Source organism: Euleptes europaea, chromosome 6, assembly GCF_029931775.1.
Source record: "Euleptes europaea isolate rEulEur1 chromosome 6, rEulEur1.hap1, whole genome shotgun sequence".
NCBI classification, from domain to species: Eukaryota; Metazoa; Chordata; class Lepidosauria; order Squamata; family Sphaerodactylidae; genus Euleptes; species Euleptes europaea.
The window spans coordinates 9,779,898-9,800,670 of NC_079317.1; the positions used below are offsets into that span (position 1 = coordinate 9,779,898).

At 42.9% G+C, this 20,773-nt stretch overlaps 1 protein-coding gene across 1 annotated transcript; it reads left to right on the plus strand.

Annotated features, from left to right (window-relative positions):
* Window positions 1-3,827: 3,827 nt before the first annotated feature.
* On the plus strand, window positions 3,828-20,286 carry PPM1A (protein phosphatase, Mg2+/Mn2+ dependent 1A). Its single transcript, XM_056850941.1, has 5 exons — window positions 3,828-4,681; window positions 6,869-6,986; window positions 13,828-13,936; window positions 16,100-16,157; window positions 20,203-20,286. Exons 1-5 carry the CDS (start codon window positions 3,848-3,850, stop codon window positions 20,230-20,232), a joined length of 1,149 nt encoding a protein of 382 aa, XP_056706919.1. The 5' UTR covers window positions 3,828-3,847; the 3' UTR covers window positions 20,233-20,286.
* The last annotated feature ends 487 nt before the right edge of the window (window positions 20,287-20,773 follow it).

Consider the following 20,773-nt stretch of genomic DNA (forward strand, 5'->3'; position numbering starts at 1 on the left):
GCCACCACTGCCCTATGCCCACCAAAAATTTAACACTTTTTAAAACTCTCTTGAACGACTTTTGTAAGCCGATTTACTCTTTTTTCCATAGGACCATTCAGGTGTCGTTCTGATAACCATCTGTACAGCCTCCAAGTTATCTTTTTGTCTAAAGGGATTTTTCTTGGCATAGCATGAATTTTTTTTTTATTATTGTATAAAATAATAGAGATACAGACGGAAAGCAGGGGGGGGAAATATAGATATCAGACATAAATTTTGTCTAAAAAATAGGAGGGGAAACAGTTCTAACACAAAACAGGCTGACAACATTACCGTAAGTTGGTTACCTGGGCTGGTTATATAAATGGCATATACAGAATTATATAGCTAGTTAATGCATTGCCGAAACTAATGATTTTCTATAAATGAAACGAAAATTGCATTATAATACATCCTATAAAGATCAAATCATATTAACCTTGAGCCTCAACGTAGTTGTTAAAAAGATTCCCATATCTCATCATGCTGCTCAAAGGCCTTATCGCTATTGTGTGCGTGTGTAAAGTACCATCAAGTCGCAGCCGACTTATGGCGACCCCTTTTTGGGGTTTTCATGGCAAGAGACTAACAGAGGTGGTTTGCCAGTGCCTTCCTCTGCACAGCATCCCTGGTATTCCTTGGTGGTCTCCCATCCAAATACTAACCAGGGCTGACCCTGCTTAGCTTCTGAGATCTGATGAGATCAGGCTAGCCTGGGCCATCCAGGTCAGGGCCTTATCACTATTAGTATTTATCATATCAGTCATTTTTTCCATGAGGGCATGAAATTTGTCCAGGCTGTTGCACTTGAGGATCGTATGGGTTTCACTTACATGAGAACAGTGTGCCAAACCAGGTTTGCCCAACTTGGGGCCACCCAGTGGGACACGGGCCCCCTCCAGATATTGTGGCCCGCTGGGTGCTTTACAGCCATTTTGTTTTTGCAACAGAAACACCTGATAAGCCTTTGGTGGGCTACATTTGGGTCAGGGAGGTGGGGGTTGCAAGAAGAAGAAGGGTTGGTTTTTATATGCCCACTTTCTCTACCACTTATGGGAGACTGAAACTGACAATCACCTTCCCTCCCCCTCCCCACAACAGACGGCTTGTGAGGTTGGTGTGGCTGAGAGAGTATGACTAGCCCAAGGTCACCCAGCTGGCTTCATGTGGAAACAAATCCAGTTCACCAGATTAGCTTCTGCTGCTCATGTAGAGGAGTGGGGATTGGGGAAACAAACCCGGTTCTCCCGATCAGAGTCCACAGCTGGGCTAGGCAGTTAAATCTCTAGGGACACAAATCATTTTCACGGTGGCTTTGAGGTTTCTGCACAGATCGTCCTTAACTGCATGCACAAACCTAGCATAGATCACTGGAACACACTGGACTGTTTTGTGTTTGAACAGAGAGGTGGTTTTCATGGAAAAATCATTTATATAGTTTATTTTTAAAATTTCTAGCCCGTCCTCCCTGGCCGAGGCCAGGCTCAGGGCGGGTAACCTTTATCGGTTTATATACTCAGTTGTTTTCAAAGATTGCTTATGGATTTTCTGGTTAAAACCAATAAACCTTTTTGATAGAATATTGACGCTCATGTCTCTTATGAGGGTTTTCCTCCTAAACTTAATGTAATATCTATATCTGTATACCGTATATACTCGTGTACATGCCGAGTTTTTCAGCCCAAAAAAAGGGCTGAAAAAGCCGAACTCGGCTTATACACGGGTCAAGACGGTAGGAGAGGGGAGGGGGGAGGAGGGAGGAGGGAGGAACTTACCGCTGCCATCGCCGCCTCACCCGGGAGCCTTTCTCCTGCCGGCAGGGGCCTGGAGGGGCCGGCAGGAGGTCCCTGCCGGCTGCTCCGCCGCCGCCCGGGCGCCTTTCTTCTGCCGGCAAGGTCCTTCCTGGGCTGGCAGGAGGCCCCTGCCGGCTGCGCCGCCGCCACCCATGCGCCCAAGCGCCTTTCTCCGGCCGGCAGGGGCCTGGAAAGGCCTCCTGCCGGCCCAGGAAGGCCACGCCGCTGATTCGCCGGGTCTCCCGGTAAGTAGGGGGTTCAGGGGCTCTTCCCCCTCCCCCCCTTGGATGGCACTGGGGGTGGGGTGGGGTGGGGCGGGAGGGCCTGGGAGGCCGGCGGGAGGGCGACCTGGGGCAGGGGCCCTGAGCTCTAAAATGGCGGCCGCCATTTTAGAGCGCAGCATTGCCGGTAAAGGGAATTTCTTATTGACCCTCGGCTTATACGCGGGTCAATAAGAAATTCCCTTTTCTGGCCTCAAATTTGGGGGGTCGGCTTACACTCGGGTTGGCTTATACCCGAGTATATACGGTATCCATTATACATCTCGAAGGGCCGTAGCTCAGTGGTAGTGCATCTGCTTGGTATGCAGAAGGTCCCAGATTCAATCCCTGGCATCTCCAGTTAAAGGGACTAGGCAGGTAGGTGGAAGACATCAGCCTGAGATCCTGGAGAGCTGCTGCCGGTCTTAGTAGACAATACTTACTTTGAGGGACCAGAGGTCTGAGACAGTAGAAGGCAGCTTCCTGTGTTCAAGGTTGAATAGTCTAATCCTATGTGACTGGTGCTTTCCAGTTGGGGATGGTCAGAAAACCTTAGACTGTGTGAGGACAACTGTGTAAGCACGTGACATGTTTGATCTAATTAAATCTGACTTTTATTTGTTGAGATATAGTAGTGAGCATTTGAAATATTACTGTTCAATGCAACGAATAATCTGAGGATCTTTATTTCTGAACCGTTTGCGCTGAAGTTTGATTTATTTACATTTACCGCAAATGTTTTGGTAAGTCACATTAATGTAGTGTAAATCCTCTTGCATAGTAACAACTTAAATATTTATAAAATATAGCAAGTATGCTTATGAGTGCAATCCACAAAAACAAAGTTACTCAGCTCCAAGATAAGGTAGAAGAAGAGTTGGTTTTTATATGCCGACTTTCTCTGCCACTTAAGGAAGAATCAAACCGGCTTACAATCACCTTCCCTTCCCCTCCCCACAACAGACACCCTGTGAGGTAGGTAGGGCTGAGAGAGCTTTAAGAGAGCTGTGACTGGCCCAAGGTGGCTTGATGTGTAGAAGTGGGGAAACCAACCCAGTTCTCCAGATTAGAGCCTGCCGCTCTTAACCACTATACCACGCTGGCTCTGTTAAGGGCTACACTTCGGTTTTTAAGTGTCACTTCTTTTTTTCGAGCAACATGCAACAAAGCTATTAACTGTTCCCTGTGCGTGTGTGTTAAATGCGGTCAAGTCACTTCCGACTCATGGTGACCCTATGAATCAAAGTGCTCCAAAATGTCCTGTCTTTGACAGCCTTGCTTAGATCTTGCAAATTGAGGCTGTGGCTTCCTTTATAGAGTCAATCCATCTCTTGTTGGGTCTTCCTCTTTTCCTGCTGCCTTCAACTTTTCCTAGCATGACTGTCTTTTCTAGTGACTCTTGTCTTCTCATAATGTGACCAAAATACGATAGCCTCAGTTTAGTCATTTTAGCTTCTAGGGTCAATTCAGGCTTGATTTGATCTAGAGCTCACTGATGTTTTTTTTTTTTTTGGCAGTCCACGGTATCTGTAATACTCTCCTCCAACACCTCATTTCAAAGGAATCTACTTTCTTCCTATCAGCTTTCTTCATTGTCCATTTTTCACACCCATACATAGTGATAGGGAATATGATGGCATGAATTAACTTAATCTTGGTGGCCAGTGACACATCCTTACACTTCAGAATCTTTTCTAACTCCTTCCCTAACTCTTCCCTAGAAATGGCTTAACAGACATTTTTGTTTCCCTAGATCTGAACGGACGAGACATCATGGGGGCATTTTTAGATAAGCCAAAGATGGAAAAGCACAATGCCCAAGGGCAGGGCAACGGACTACGTTACGGGCTAAGCAGCATGCAAGGCTGGCGAGTGGAGATGGAGGATGCGCACACAGCTGTGATCGGCTTACCAAACGGACTTGACCGGTGGTCTTTTTTTGCTGTGTACGATGGGCATGCCGGATCCCAAGTTGCCAAATATTGCTGCGAGCATTTATTGTATCACATCACCCACAATGATGATTTCCTAATGGGCGGTGGCCCACCCTCCGTGCAGAACGTAAAGGCTGGAATCAGAGCAGGTTTTCTGCAAATCGATGATCAAATGAGGCTAATCTGTGAGAAGAAACACGGCGTGGACAGAAGTGGGTCAACGGCGGTGGGGGTCCTGATCTCTCCCCACCACACCTATTTTATCAACTGTGGAGACTCTAGGGGTTTGCTTTGTAGGAACAGGAAGGTTTATTTCTTTACGGAAGATCACAAGCCAAGTAATCCACTGGAGAAGGAGCGCATACAGAATGCGGGCGGTTCGGTAATGATCCAGCGCGTGAACGGATCTCTTGCTGTGTCGAGAGCACTCGGGGACTTTGATTACAAATGTGTCCATGGGAAAGGCCCGACGGAGCAGCTTGTTTCCCCCGAGCCCGAAGTTTATGAAATCGAGAGATCAGAAGATGACGATCAGTTCATCATTCTGGCTTGTGACGGTATCTGGGATGTGATGGGGAACGAAGAGCTGTGCGAATTTGTGAGATCGAGGCTGGAAGTCACGGACGACCTTGAGAGAGTTTGCAATGAGATAGTCGACACCTGCTTGTACAAGGTAGCCAGATGATTCGAGGGGGGAAGTCATCACGCTTTTATTTCATTAGGAATTTTACAAGGGAATCTGTTTCGAAGGAAGGAAGGAGAGCTTACCACCTCCCGAGGAAGCCTGTTCCCACTGGAGGTGGTAAGCTGTCCTTCCCTGGAGGTTTTAAAGAAGAGGTTAGATGGTCATCTGTCAGCAATGCTGATTCTATGACCTTAAGCAGATGATGAGAGGGAGGGCATCTTGGCCATTTTCTGGGCATGTAGGGGTCACAGGTGTGGGGGGGAGGTAGTTGTGAATTCACTGCATTGTGCAGGTGGTTGGACTAGATGACCCTGGTGGTCCCTTCCAACTCTATGATTCTAAGACTACGCATGACTTACAAGTTAAGAGTGTGTAAGCTACAGGTAGAGTATCCCTTCTCTGGACATCCCATATCCAGACTGATCCGAAAACTGGACCCTTTGAGCCAGCATTCAGACAGATCCATGCTGCCTGCTTTCAAGGCTTCCTCTCACCTAAAAAAATAAAATACAGTGTACACTGCATTGTGCTGAAAGCCTGCGGTTGTTGGTTTTTTTTATTATTGCTCTTGTTTAACAGCTGATACAGGTATTCTGGTGGGATAGTTACACCTTTGCTTTCTGATGGTTCCATGTACACAAAATTATTAAAAATATTGTTTAAAATTACATTCAGGCTATGCTTATAAAGTGTATATAAAGCATAAATGAATTTGGGTCCCACCCCCAAGATATCTCGTTCTGTATATGCGAAAATTCCAAAATATTCAAATACACAGAAAGATCCAAAATATGGACCACTTCTGGTCCGAAGCATTCCTGATAAGGGATACTCAACCTGTATGTCATATTGCAGCACATCTATAGAATATTGTCTCTCACATGGTATTCAAAGTTCTGCCAGCGGCTTTGGAAAAACAGATTGTGGATTGGGCTATATAGGACTGAGATCAAACACACATGCTTATAAATTGAACCGCATATGCTGGTGTATGACTGTATTTGTGTTTAAGATTATGTATGCAGGGTTTTTTCCTCCTCGTAAATGATTAGTTGTGAACAGCTAATCCTATCTTACAAGAGCAATCTGGAGTTTACATTGAATTGTGATTTTTAATATTTCTACCCTGTGCTGCTGTTAAAATGTAGTTGTTTAGAGATCCTCAGCTGGTTGAAAGTTTTAATAGGATGATGAATTGTGGGAGATGTGGCTATTTTTTCAACTCAAAATTGTCTCCCCCCACTACCTTCTCCCTGCTTTGGAAAAAAGATTCAGGTACCCATAGTTTTTTTGGGGGGTGGGTGGGAGCGTCTTAGTGGGAAAGTGGCTGAAAGGGAAAAACAGCTGAACAGTTGCTTCCCATCTGTTATTCCTCTGCCCAAACTTGTAGCCTCCTGAGGCTACTTTTTAAAACCAGAACAATTTTGGGTTCTAAATATTCTTGTTAGTTGGGTACTAAATGGAACACGTCCGGTTCTGTTTCATGGTTTAAACCATTCCCACTGCCTTTTATGCAATTTATATTTTCATCAGAAAGATTCAACACATTTGACACCTGTAAATGTTTTCTGAAGCCAATGAGCTGTCTTGTTTACGAGCCACGCAGTTTGAATCTGTTTTTTTACCAAGGCTGGAGCCATTCTAGAAGAAGAGTTGGTTTTTATATGCCGACTTTCTCTACCACTTAAGGAAGACTCAAACCAGACAATCACCTTCCCCTCCCCACAACAGACACCCTGTGAAGTAGGTGGGGCTGAGAGAGCTCTAACATAGCTGTAACTTGCCCAAGGTCACCCAGCTGGCTTCGTGTGTAGGAGTGGGGAAACAAATCCAGTTCACCAGATTAGCCTCTGCTGCTCATGTGGAGGAGTGGGGAATCAAACCCGGTTCTCCAGATCAGAGTCCATCGCTCCAAACCACCGTTCTTAATCACTACACCAGGCTGGCTCTCCTAGCAAGTCATGAAGAGTATAGTGATCAGTGAGAACTCCTAGAAGTGTGCTGTTAGCAGTTAGATTTCCCTCATACACAGAGGCAGAGTAAGAATGTTTTATACTTGCATGGCGTTCTTGTGCGGGTTGGAAGTAATAAAAAAGTTAATGTGCTTACGCATCATATGATGGAAAATAGGACTTCATCTGAACTCTTTTCTTCTTCTTTTTCCCTCCCCTCCAGGGTAGCCGAGACAACATGAGTGTGATACTGATCTGTTTTCCAAATGCACCAAAGGTATTACCAGAGGCAGTGAAGAGAGAGGCAGAACTGGACAAGTTCCTGGAAAGCAGAGTAGAAGGTGGCTCTTTTAAAAAAAAATAAGTAATTTCATTTCTAAGCAAAAGCCCAACTGCCAAGCACTAAATGTCTGCAGGCTTTTTATTAAATCCGTAAGTGCCATAGGACATTTAGCATACATCACTTGAAAAGGCACTTTTACTGTCTTTTTGGATGTGTGTAATATGTCCTGTCCAAATAATAGGTATATCCACTGCTTGTTCCTGGTAATTCTGCTTGCAAGAGATGAAAGTTCGAAAGTAACGTTCATGAAAGTAATGTTCGCGATGGACCGTTACCAGCAATAAATTCAGGACAGAAATGATTTCTTATTTTAGTTTGCAGAGACACGTGTTAGCCATCATAATACAATTATGCTTAAGGGGACGATGTATCAAAATCTCTTATAGCTATGTAGTAGTCATCCTGAAATCACTACAGGCCATAGGAAATTCTAACACTGATATATATCTATTTAATGGTAGGTGAAAAAGTGTTTTTATGCCATTTTTACCGTTTGGTTCGAAATGGAATCTGGTGAAAACGTAGGTTTGGAAGGTGTGCCACATTCTGGAATACATATAGTGCCTTGGAACCTTAAAGGTTAGATTGACGTTACCAGGAAGTGCATAGTCATTTCCCAAGCGGAGAAACCCACTAACCGCAAGTGCTGTGCTTTGGAGCCATTAAACCGATTAGAGCGGTTGCCCCGGTAAAATGGTGCTGCGGATCCAAGCGCGCTCGGGCATGTGCTTGGATGGCATCAACACTGTGCCCGGGCATGAATGAGCAGCTTCTGTCTCTGCCGGAGCAGTGCTTGAGTTACATGCCCCATGCACTTTATTTTTGATTGTACAGAGCAGTGGTTCCCAAAGTGGGCAGTACCACCCACTGGAGGGCTGTGGGATTACCTAGGGGGGCACTAAGAGGCAGGGGGGTGCCAGAGGGGGGCCCCTTCAACTGTGTCGTTCACTAATTTACAATAGATCAAGCTATGGAACCACGCTGGCAAATTTGGTGGAAACTATCAGAATTTTTTTTCCAGACTTTGAAGAGCTGGTACCACTGGATCAAGTTAATCAGTTTTATTGAAGAAATTTCAACTAGAAAGTTTTAATTTGATTTTGAATGGATGTGCAATTAATTGTTACTGTTTCAAAATTTTATTGTTCTTTATCTTCTTTAGTAAGACATGCAAACCCCTATTTTGAATAATGCTTTTTATAGGATAGGGTAGGGGGCACTGGGGTTGAGTTTGGCCTGAAAAGTTTGGGAACCACTGGTATAGAGCTAAACAAAAATACTTCTCCATTAAATATAAGAGTGCCTGTCAGTTTTTTCTCCCTTAAAATTTGCTCCTTGGTCCGTATTTGTTACAGCCTGTGGAATGGGAAATATATTTTAGAAACGAGCAAAACCGTAGCGCTTTATACTAGAGGGAGTGCACTTAAACGGTTGCTAATATAACTATTTAAAAGTCACATTTCATGGAGGCATAGCATGTGATATGCATAGGGGTCTGATGTAATGTGATCCTTCTTCCTTGTCCCTGGTTAAGAGAATGGCTATTGTCTGTATATCATGCCTGCAAGCAGTCCTGTGACCTCTTTGTCCCGATTTAACAGATGAAATATTTGGCCAGCTTTAAAAAGACGGTTTATATTTCGCTTGTCGGTCCACAGTTGCCAATTTTCCCTTGCACTGAATTTTTTTTTAAAAAAATTGCACTCAGGAGGCAGGTGCCAGAGGGTCTCCACCACCACCACCACCACGGTTCTTCAGCTTGAGAAGTTGCTCCTGAAGGTCAGAGCGTCCTCCCCTGCAGCAGTATTAGATACGGTGCCAGTAGCCAGGCAGGGGGAATAGGTAGCCTTTCCATATTTGTTGCCGGTGTAGGTGAAAGGGTGTGGCACGCCTGAGCCTTTTTGGATCACAGCCCGACATGGCCGAAAGATTTAAAAAAAACATGAAAAGTGTGTTGTTAACAAGTCCTGCTTCTGTGGTTCTTCATTTGTGTGCGTGGAATTGTTGAGACTATATATAAGCATCGCATCTGTGATCTGTTTAGATTCGAGTCCATTAGCACCTTAGAGACCCACAAGGTTTTCAGGGTATAAGAGTTCTTTCTTTTTTAAAAATTATTATTATAAAGGGAAAGGGTAGGGAAAATACGGGAAAGGGGAACGTTACCTAGCTGCATGGCCTCCACAAATCAGGGTATTTGCCCAACACAGAAATATGATTTATAGAGATGTGAAAATATTATTGATTCTAGCCTTCTAACATCCATTATTTTACTACGCTATGTTAAACCTTTACATGTTAGTATAAATTGCAAAAAATAGATATACCCTTTTCTTACTGTATAACCTACACAAATCATTTTTCTCAACATGAAAATATGATTTATAAAAACAATTCTAACCTTCTGTCCTCTATACTCTTCTACCATTAAACCTTTGCATAATAAAGTTTCCATTTTCAAAGAACAGCTCGTAGTGTTGATTTTTATTTACTAAATTAGTCATTTTGGCCATGATTGTGCATTCAGGCAGTTTTTCCTTCCACTCTTCTATATCTGGAATTGATGTCAACTTCAGTTACTTTGCTAATACAATTCTGGCAGCAGTTGCGGCGTATTTGAACAGTTCTCTAGCTTGCACTGGCAGTTCCTATGGAATAATGCCCCAACAGCATATCCTTGGGGTCTGGTGGAAGTTTTAATTGAAATTTTTTTGAAATTCGTTGTGAATATTCTTCCAGTATATCAGGACCTTAAGATGTAAGATTTCAAGAGCCAAAGCTCCCTTTGTCAGACACCTTCGCCCGACAGAGGGAGCTTTGGCTCTCGAAAGCTTATACTCTGAAAATCTCGCTGGTCTCTAAGGTGCTACCCGACTCGAATCTGACTGGTCTACTGCAAGCCAACATGGCTACCCTCTGGTCCAGTGATCTGTGATCCAGTGAGTGATGTGAAAGTGCACCATCTTCTTGAAACGTTTCTTGTTCCGTTCTCCCAGAGATCTCCTGAACTGTTGTTGTTTTTTAAAATTACTTAATACAAATGTCAGTTTTAGGGATTTGATGCTAGAGCATTTTAAAGGGAGCTGCTCATGTGTTCATGCTGCGTTTTCCTCCATGTTTTTCTTTAAATGACTTTTGTGCGTAATTGCTCTACTCCTTTTTTTTAAACCTGGGAGGGGTTAGTACAATTTAGGAGTTCTTGGGGGAGGGGCACTGTTGCTACAAGTTCCAACACCTGATTGTGTGGCCTTCAGTACTGTTTGAGAACAGATATCTTATGGTTAATAGAGGATTCGTTGTCTTTTACATCACCCAAAAATGGCCAAGCAGGAGGAAAACTTGCAAGCAATTTAACATTACGCTACTAAAAGATGAAATAATTATGATAATGTATGAAGTATTTCAGAATATATGAACTGTAAAAATCCAGGCGAGGCAAATAAAGCAGACACAGTACAGTGTTTTTCTGACTGACCAGTTTTTTAGGGCTTATACTTCTTACCAGGTGATTTCATCAAAAGGGCGGCTGCTAGCATTACAATTTATCTTGCTGCAATGAAGGAGCTATGCTGTTGGCTGGTTTAGAAGAACATCTATGGCAATAACAAATTCTTTTGCCTTTGTCCTCTGCTTCAGTCTCTTGTATTCACATCAAACAAGTTCAGATGTAAATAAATGTGACAAATAATCTTTAAAGCGTTCCTACCCCATCCCAGTACAAAATCGCAGATGTTGAGAACTTTGTTCCAAAATGACCTGTTAACACCACAGATACCGGCGTCTATCCCAACTTTATAAAAACAAAAACTTTCCAAAACTTTCACTATGAAGTTTTTTAGTCTTGATTCTGTTCTACCAGTGTGCAAATTCTATTTCAGAGTGGCTTGCACAAGTACTTCAGTTTAAGGATTCAAAAAGTCAAAACGTTTAAGGTCAAAAAGTGTGTGTTTTGAAATACGTTTTGTAGCAAACTATGTTGAATACTATTTAAATGTCTGTATTTTGAGGAATTCATTGAGTTTGGTAAATGTTCGTGTGGTACAGACCTATCCTTCGTATCTTCAATAAGATACAATGTTCAGCTTTAGATGTATTCTCTCTCAAAAGAGGATTAAGTAGATCTTTGTTGTTTGGATGCAAAAACGTCTCCCACTACTGTAAAATAGAACATTGTTTCTTAAACTTTTAGTGCCATGGCCTCCTGTTAAAACACGGTACACTGTCCGTCTGTCTGTCTTTTAATCTTCTTGTACCGCAGTTTGAGTATACTAAGTTAATGAGAAGGAGCCATGATATGCATTGATGCAAAAAAGATATTGTGGCATGAAGGTTCCATTTGTGCCATCACTATTCATGTGGGCTGTTCATATAACTCTGTTGAGTGCAAATGTATTAATTTAGTGGAGAATGTATTTTTAAATGTACTGCAGCTGTAGGTTTTGGAACTGTGTAGTTCAGGTACATTTAAATCCCTTTATTTTTGTACAAAAAAAAATAACAGCGTTAGAGTGATGTAGACAATACTAGATGTTCACGATTCACAATAAAAAAACTTGGTGAAACAAATTGAGACCTTTTCTCTTTATTCAGCTTTCAGTATTTAGAAGTCTTTTTGTCATGAAATAGTAGGTTTTGAAAAATGAATCTCTGGCCTTGGTGCTTCACTTTTAAAAATTCCTTCAATCTCAGATTTCAAGCACTTGCTTCTAAATATAGGTTGAGTATCCCTTATCCAGACTGCCTGGGACCAGAAGTGGTTGTATATCGGATCTTTCCGTATTTTGGAATATTTTGGCATTTTTGCATATACATAATGAGATATCTTGGGGATGGCACCCAAGTCTAAACACGAAATTCATTTATGTTTTATGCATACTTTATACACATAGCCTAAATGTAATTTTAAACAATTTTGTGTGCATTGAACGGCACTGCTGAGGGCCTGTGAGTAATGCCGGTTTTCGGATCAGTCCGGATATCAGATGTCCAGATAAGGAATACTCAACCTGTACTGTCCATTATCCTAAGAACTATGGAATTAATTCTGTGAGCCTAGTGGGATGCCCCCCCTTGAATGACAGCTTTTTGAAACTTGAGACAGGGGAGGGGGAAATATCTGCAGTTCCACTGGACTAGCGAAAGCCTCTCCCCCTCCCCCTGGCTTAAAGAGCTCTTCAGATCCTGACCACTATTAACAGTCCTTGCTTAACTGGAAAAAAATAGTCCTGGGGTGAAATGAAATGTTGCCTGTAAATTTGTTGGCAGCTGCTCAGACTTTTCCCCAATGTGTTTGCTATCAGATGTATGACATAAGGGTATGGCTACTGATTGGGCTAAAACTTACTGTAAGGAAAAGATGACAGAAGATGCTCCAAAATATTTATACCCTGCTTTGCTCTCAAGGAGGTTCAAGTTACATTTGGCAAATCTCCCCTTTTCATTTTATTTTGAATAGAAGGTTAAATTTTACATCTTTGGGGGAAAGCGGCATAAAATTGTGTACAGAAAGCCCAGATATTCTCTTGGTTTAAAGCGATGCTTCTCCTGTGAAGAAAGCCTCTATAATAATAGTTATCTTGGGTGGTCAGGAGATTGCAGAGTAGGACAAGTTTACAAGCCAACATTTTCAAATTTTGGTCCCTTTAATGCCTTCAGTTAAAGGATCTCTGGTAGTGAATCTGGAAAAAGCTTCTGCCTGTCGGTGAAGACAGGATTGTTGCTCCATTGACCCAATAATCTGATGTTCTAAGGCAGATCCTTGTACCTGCAGTTTTTGGTTACTTCTGTTCTATAAGATTTTTAAAACATTTTTCCCTAAGATTTTTGGTAGCATTTTTGTTGATGAGATTAAACACTTAGGGAAATTAGAAATAGCTCACTCTGTGAAATCTGGGTGTCTGATTTCCTATGGGTGTAACAGAATTTTGCTATTCATCTGAAAGAAAAACGCCTTGAAAATGCTGTGGGTGTAAATGCATTCAGTGTTCAAATATTGTTTAAAATTGAATAATAGTATTGCAGCAGAAATCGGATTCTGTGCTGTTCAATGGTCCCTACAATGGAGCTTAAATCTTTCTGTGATTTTTCTGTCTTCATTGTTTCCCCATAAATACTGTGTAGTGCATCTTTTGTTATTTCACCGGTCTATTTTTATTCATGTTGGTATGCCTTTTACTGTGTCAATCATATTTTAACACTTAAGTGGTAAAACTCTGAAAAACCAGCCTATTGGAGTGTATCGTTTTCACTGGCTAAAAATGGCAGCTACATCTAACTGTGCAGTCTATTTATAATTAATATGTTGTTCTCTCAGGCAACGTAAGCAGACCAGATCCTAGTGCTATAAATGTCAAAACTGATATTATATAATGATTTAATGAAATTAAGGTTGTGTGCTTCCAAAGGATTTCTTGCATGAAAGATCTCCAGAGGAACTGGTCTTATGCAAAGATGACACACAAAACTGTTCTTCTCCCACTATGTTTTGTTAGAGTATTAACTCCACTGGAAGTTGGTAGGGGCTGTGGCTCAGTTTGTAGAGCCTCTGCTTGGCATGCAGAAGGTTCCAGGTTCAACCCCCGGCATCTCCAGTCAAAGGGACCAGGCAAGTAGTTAACGTGAAAGACTTCTCTGCCTGAGACCCTGGAGAGCCGCTGCCAGTCTGAGTAGACAATACTGACTTTGATGGACCAAGTGTCTGATTCAGTATAAGGCAGCTTCATGTGTTCATTATGAGAGAAGCCTTTAATACTGTAGTTTGCCTTTGATAAAGCTGAGTATTGCAATCTTTTCAATGGCATTTCGACTGAATTTACAAAGAAAGTACTTCTGATTCCCAGAGATCATAAAGAAGCAGGGCGAAGGAGCGCCGGACTTAGTCCATGTCATGCGTACGTTGCAAACGGAGAACATCCAAAACCTTCCACCAGGGGGTGAATTGGCGAGCAAGTGAGTGTACCCTAGTGTAAATGTACTTCTGATTTTAAACATGTGCATGAGACTGCTGGGTTTTTTTAAGGGGGGGGAGGAAAGGGGTTGGGAAGCTCAGCAAAAATAGCTTGGAGCAAAAATGGGGCTTACCAGTGTTAAACTGAACCACCTGTTTCCAATTTGGGATTATTTTTAAAACAGGAAATGGAAGCATGTGCAAGCCTGTGGCCGTCAGGGAGGTGGATTCTAAAAGTAAACCTGTGTCATACTGTAGCTGAAGAAAGGTCATGCTATTTTTAAGGGCTGGCCTCATCCTTTAACCAAAGTTCTTAAATATTAACCTCTTTCAGCTCTGAAAAAGTGTACAACCATGGAATATATTCACATTTGATATTTGGATTTTTATGCTTTGAAATTAAGAATTTGTTTTGCATTCGTTATGTTTAATACTAATTTTGTCTGTCCCTATTTTCGCTTAAACTCAAACTTGCGGTTCCCGAATGATAAATAGGCCAATTTAGCATTAAATCCTGGGAATGGATTAATGGACTTCCATACTTAAAACTGGTCATAAAATATTTAACCCAAAAAAAGCTACCAGATCAAGTTTTTCCTCTTCTATGATGTTAGTGTCAAAATATGTAACAATATGAGGTCACAATAGTCTCTGTAAAACAGTTACTTTGTCTAACCGGAGCATAACTGGGGCCATTCCGTATTCACTTTCGCAGATCTAAATATTCCCATTTTAACAGTGTGGTTATTTCAAGAAACGTTTGTACTAAAATATAGGGACATTTTGACTACCTTTGCATTAGAGAACAGTTGGAAGTGATTTGAGAACACTGCAGTTGCTATTTTTGCACTTCACTTCTTCATATTTAAAAAGCCCAATCAGCTGGGATACTTTCCTGTCTAAAGGTGCCTGCCATAATGTCCCGAATTTCCCAGTACCATGGCATGGTATTAGGAATTTCCTTGACATATACGCTAGGTTTTCCCAAGGCCATCTCAAGAGTTGCCCGGCTACGTGGGAATGGCCAGTGGGATATTTGATTCCCCCGCCTGGGGCAGACGGTCACAGATAATTATTTTTTTTAACTTCCCCTTATTTTCAACAGTGGATTGCCAGGCTAGGTCGGGGGTTTGCTATTCAAGAAGCAGAAATTTAAGCTCTCCGGTTCTTTGATTCATGAGTCATAGAATCATAGAGTTGGAAGGGACCACCAGGGTCATCTAGTCCAACCCCCTGCACAATGCAGGAAATTCACAACTACCTCCCCCCCACACACACCCAGTAACCCCTACTCCATGCCCAGAAGATGGCCAAGATGCCCTCCCTCTCATCATCTGCTTAAGGTTATAGAATCATCATTGCTGACAGAAGGCCATCTAACCCCTTCTTAAAACCTCCAGGGAAGGAGAGCTTACCACTGAAGAACCGCTCTAACTGTTAGAAAATTCTTCCTGATGTCTAGACAGAAACTCTTTTGATTTAATTTCAACCCGTTGGTTCTGGTCCGACCTTCTGGGGCAACAGAAAACAACTCGGCACTGTCCTGATTCTACTAGTCTCCTGATTCTACTAGCGTTCTCTAGAACCTGAATGATTGTTCTGGAAAAGGGGTATCCTCTGTGTACTGGCTCCATTAAGCCTCATAATTTCTCACTGGCTTGGTCTAAGGTTTCTGGCAACAGTTAGAAAAACACATCCTTCAGGCAAAAATGTAATAGTACGGCAAAATATTCTTAACATGTGATATCCCTGCGCCCACAGAAGATGGATCTCTTCCTGCCTTGCCCTCCCCACAGAGGTTCACCTGTGATCTTTGAAAAGGGATCGTCAAGTGTCAGAGGATATTTTTTAAATATAAAGCCACTTGGCATGAGGGGCTGCAGTGAGGAGGGGGAAATGGGGTGATACCCCCCTGGAAAAGAATTTCCTCCAGCTGCAGTTCCCAGGACTGTTGGTGGGGAAAGGGGCAGGAGATCTTCTTCTACAGCCTTTTCTCCTTGCGTTCACTGTTTGTAGGATCCAACCCGTGGATAAATGGTATGAAATTATAACATATGAGCACTTTATTACCATAGTATCTCTGTTTTAAGGATCATAGATCATGGTTGTCCTTTTGAGAAACGTTGACCTCCTTTTAAAACTTTTTTCTCCTTTGCTTGCTTTAGACGGGGTTTGATTGAAGCAGTTTATAACAGACTGGTCCCTTACAGAAACGATGAGACTGTGAGTATCGCTTCTAGCCCCAAGCGGGTCCTTAACTACTCATTTTAACTCTTGATTCAAAGGTGGCAGTTGTTTTTCAGAACATTTGCCATGCTGCAGTAGACTTGTCCTGAAAATGTGCACATGGCTTTCTCTAAAACTCTGACTGAAAACAAAGCTGTCCCTTCGTTTGGATAAAGGCTTGCAGGGGGGGGGGAAATCACCGTGTGTCGGAAGGTGTCTTTGGCTGTTGCATGCATGATGCTGGGTCGTGTCGCAGAGGGGGTGGGGAAAAGTCCAGCTTGGCTGAACTTGGTAATTGTACCATTAGCTCATGCCAGTTCCATTTTTTAAAAAAATCTTGATACTTGCCTCATGTATTCATCAGACACAGTTCACTGACCAAAATTTCCTGGTTTCACTAACTGTGCTGTCAGTTTGTCAAGACGTGAGCCAGGCAAGATGCTGTTTTTAATAGCTCACCAGTGACTAATCCACTGAATATATCTTCATTTAACTGTTCTGTTTTTCTTTTACTTTCTTCCTGTTTTTTTCCCTCCTTTTCATGCACATAGAATCATAGAATCATAGAGTTGGAAGGTACCACCAGAGTCATCTAGTCCAACCCCCTGCACAATGCAGGAAATTCACTACCTCCCCCCACACACACCCAGTGACCTCTACTCCATGCCCAGAAGACGGCTAAGATGCCCTCCCTCTCATCATCTGCTTAAGGTCATAGAATCAGCATTGCTGACAGATGGCCATCTAGCCTCTTCTTAAAAACCTCCAAGGAAGAAGTGCTTACCAGCTTCCGGGGAAGCCTGTTCGACTGAGGAACCGCTCTAAGAAAATTCTTCCTAATGTCTAGACCAGTGGTTCCCAAACTTTTAGGCCACCGCCCCCTCAGTTCCACGAACTCAACCCCAGCGCCCCCTACCCTATACAAAACATTATTCAAAATAGGGGTTTGCACGACTCACTAAAGAAGATAATGACAATAAAATTTCAAAACAGTAACAATTTAATTGCACATCTATTCTAAAGCAAATTAAAACTTTTTAGTTGAAATTTATTCAACAAAGCTGATGAACTTGTTCCAGTGGTACCAGCTCTTCAAAGGCTGGAAGAAAATTCTGATAGTTTCCACCAAATTTGCCAGCCTGGTGCCATAGCTTGATCTATTGTAAATTAGTGAACAACACAGTTGAAGGGGCCCACCTCTAGCCCCCCCCCCCGCTGCCCCCTTGCCTCTTAGTGCCCCTCTAGGTAATCCCACCGCCTCCCAGGGGGTGGTACTGCCCACTTTGGGAACCACTGGTCTAGACGGAAACTCTTTGATTTAATTTCAACCCGTTGGTTCCTTTCCGACCTTCTGGGGCAACAGAAAACAACTCAGCACCATCCTATATGACAGCCCTTCAAGTACTTGAAGCTGGTTATCATACCACCTCTCAGTCTTCTCTTCAGGCTCTATTTCTGCTTTTTGGAAACAGTTTCTTTTCTATTTGAGGGAAGAGTATGGGAAAGCTCTGCTCTATCGCTTAAGGATGGTGGTGACTGAAAATCTTCTCCCTTGGATACTCAGATTTTGCTCTTTTTTTCCTGCTTGTCTTTTACAGGTGTGGTCAAACATATTGGTTCCAACAACTCCTAAATCTTGCATCAAAACAGCATGCTTTTAATGCAGCATACCTATGTCCCTTTTCCGGATAAGTCTAGTGGCAGTTGCCATCTGTTATAGCGGAATCCTCCTGGTATATCCTCCAGAGGGTGTTACATTCTGCAAACGACAACCTCCTGGTGGTTCCCTGGCCCTAAACATGTTTGGCTGTTCTCAGCTAGGGCCAGGGCTTTTTTGGCCCTGGCCTGGTGGAACACTCTTCCTAGTGAGATCAGGTCCCTGCAGGACCCCAAGGAATTCCGCAGGGCCTGCAAAACAGAGTTGTTCCGCCAGGCCTGTAGTTGAGGGCAGCTATGGGTTTCTGTCAGTGCTGGCCTCCCCCCCCCCCACTGATATCAGTTGATTATTCTAATTAAAGGGGGGGGCTGACTGCTTCCAGGTCCGCGTTGGGTTACTACTCCCCAATAAATGTGTGCCATCTACTTAGCGGTGGATTCTGATCCGGAGAACCGGGTTTGATTCCCTATTCCTCCACATGAGTGGCGGAGGCTAATCTGGTGAACTGGATTTGCTTCCCCACTCCTACACACGAAGCCAGCCGGGTGACCTTGGGCTAGTCACACTCTCTCAGCCCCACCTACCTCACAGGGTGTCTGTTGTGGGGAGGGAAAGGGAAGGTGATTGTAAGCTGATTTGATTCTTCCTTAAGTGGTAGAGAAAGTCGGCATATAAAAACCAACTCTTCTTCTTCCTCCTTCCTCCTCCTCTTCCTCCTCCTTCTTTTCCTCTTCCTCCTCTTCTTCTGTTGTGGGGAGGGAAAGGGAAGGTGATTGTAAGCTGATTTGATTCTTCCTTAAGTGGTAGAGAAAGTCGGCATATAAAAACCAACTCTTCTTGCTCTTCTTCCTCCTTCTTCATCATTATTATTATTACTATTATTATTATTGGTGGGTTGGAGGAATCTTAATGCCAAATGTTAATTTTTTAATTTATATTGTATTTTATATTGTCTATTGGTTTTATGTATTGAATATTGCTGTTAGCTGCTCTGAGCCCAGCCTCAGCTAAGGATTGCGGGCAGGTCAAAAATCTAAATAAATAAATCTGGAATATGGCTCTGACCGCATCCTGTGATTAGAATGAGATCAGTGTAGTGCTGAGGGCTAGCAGTCACGAGGAAAGGCATCTTGTGTGGGACAAACTGTGTGAATTTATCCGGTGTGGGTTGAGAGCAAACATGCCTATTCCTGCTTTTACGCACTGTTTGAATAATTAATATATTCTAGCCTTTCCTCCCGGTTGCTCTGCTCTCAAAATACCAGGCGATTAGAAAAATCGTATGTTCAGAAGTCTGAATAAGGGAGGCAGTACTAATGATCAGTCATTGTAGAATCATAGAATAGAAACATAGAGTTGAAAGGGACCACCAGGGTCATCTAGTCCAACCCCCTGCACAATGCAGGAAATTCACAACTACCTCCCCCACACACACCCCAGTGCCCAGAAGATGGCCAAGATGCCCTGCCTCTCATCATCTGCCCAAGGTCACAGAATCAGCATTGCTGACAGATGGCCATGTAGCCTCTGTTTCAAAACCTCCAGGGAAGGAGAGCTCACCACCTCCCGAGGTAGCCTGTTCCACTGAGGAACTGCTCTAACTTAGAAAATCCTTCCTAACGTCTAGATGGAAACTCTTCTGATTTAATTTCATCCCGTTGGTTCTGGTCCGACCTTCTGGGGCAACAGAAAACAACTCGGCACCCTCCTCTCTATGACAGCCCTTCAAGTACTTGAAGAGGGTTATCATATCATATGTGTCGCATAGTGGTGAATTGCTGTAGACCTTGGGCATCTGTAGCATTTGAGTGATGTCTGCCCAGTTGATTCAGACCAGTCTTAAGCTCTGCAGAGTTGGCATAGCACTGCCATAGCACTGGCCCAGCACTGCCTTGTTGAGCATGTAAAATTTACCCGTGGGGGTGGCCGTTGGAGGGAGAGAATCTCTCTTGTTTGTTTAAATATTATTTAAAATTGACTTCTCATTAGTCAAGTAGCGCTAGTATCTGAACTTTACTGTGTGTCCCGCTGACACTAAGCACTTTGGAGCGTGCTTAAGCCTTATGCTGCAAAAAAGCTGGAACGGCACACGTATGAGTAACTTCGAGGTTAAATCATTAGCCAGGTTAACTCTGACATCTGAAAATAGCCCGCTTTGAAGTTAATCATTTAAAGGCGAGGTCCGAACTCTGAATAGTAGCTTTCTGTGTCCGTTCTTTTGTTAAATGCTCAAGAACATTATTCCAAGAGAAAAAGCTCTCCAGAAAAGAAAATTGGAAGTCCTAAAACTATCCCTGTTTCTACCCTTTCCAGTCTGGATTATCCAGAAACCGCTGCAATTTTGGGCGCTCCAGACTTTAAAGGGTTCCTTCTCTTTTCTTTAAGGACTCTGCGTCGACAGATGAAATGTGGTAAGACTGCCAGATAAGCTGTGTGGAGTTTACATCCATCCTCCCTATGGAAAAAAAACCCTGCTCACAGTGATCCTTCTTTATGTCCATCCTCCACCTTACTGAACGAGGGGGGAGAAAAGATGTGTCGGGGAAAAGCGGCGACACACCAGGAAGCAGCAATCCTACCACCTACCTAGCCCGGGGAACTGATGATCTTATTTTGCAAAACAGATCTTCTGTAAAAGTGATATTGAGAGAAAAAAAACCATAATGTTGTAAATTGGACTCTGAAAACAATTTTTTGTTGTATGATTATTATTAATTTTTTTTGGTTTTGTAAAGTGCAATTGTGGTTGTACAAAATGCTTATTTAATAATGAACTGCTTTACGTCACTCGAGGATAGACGAAACGCTTGGTTTATTGTTCAGCGCAAGAGACGCCCAGCCCTCCCTTTCTATTGTTTGTGGTTCTGGTTTGCTGGGAGCAGTGACCTGGCCGGCTTTAAAAACGCTCAGAAGGTGCACAGAAAGACACAAAAGTGTATTTTATATGAAGCGGGAA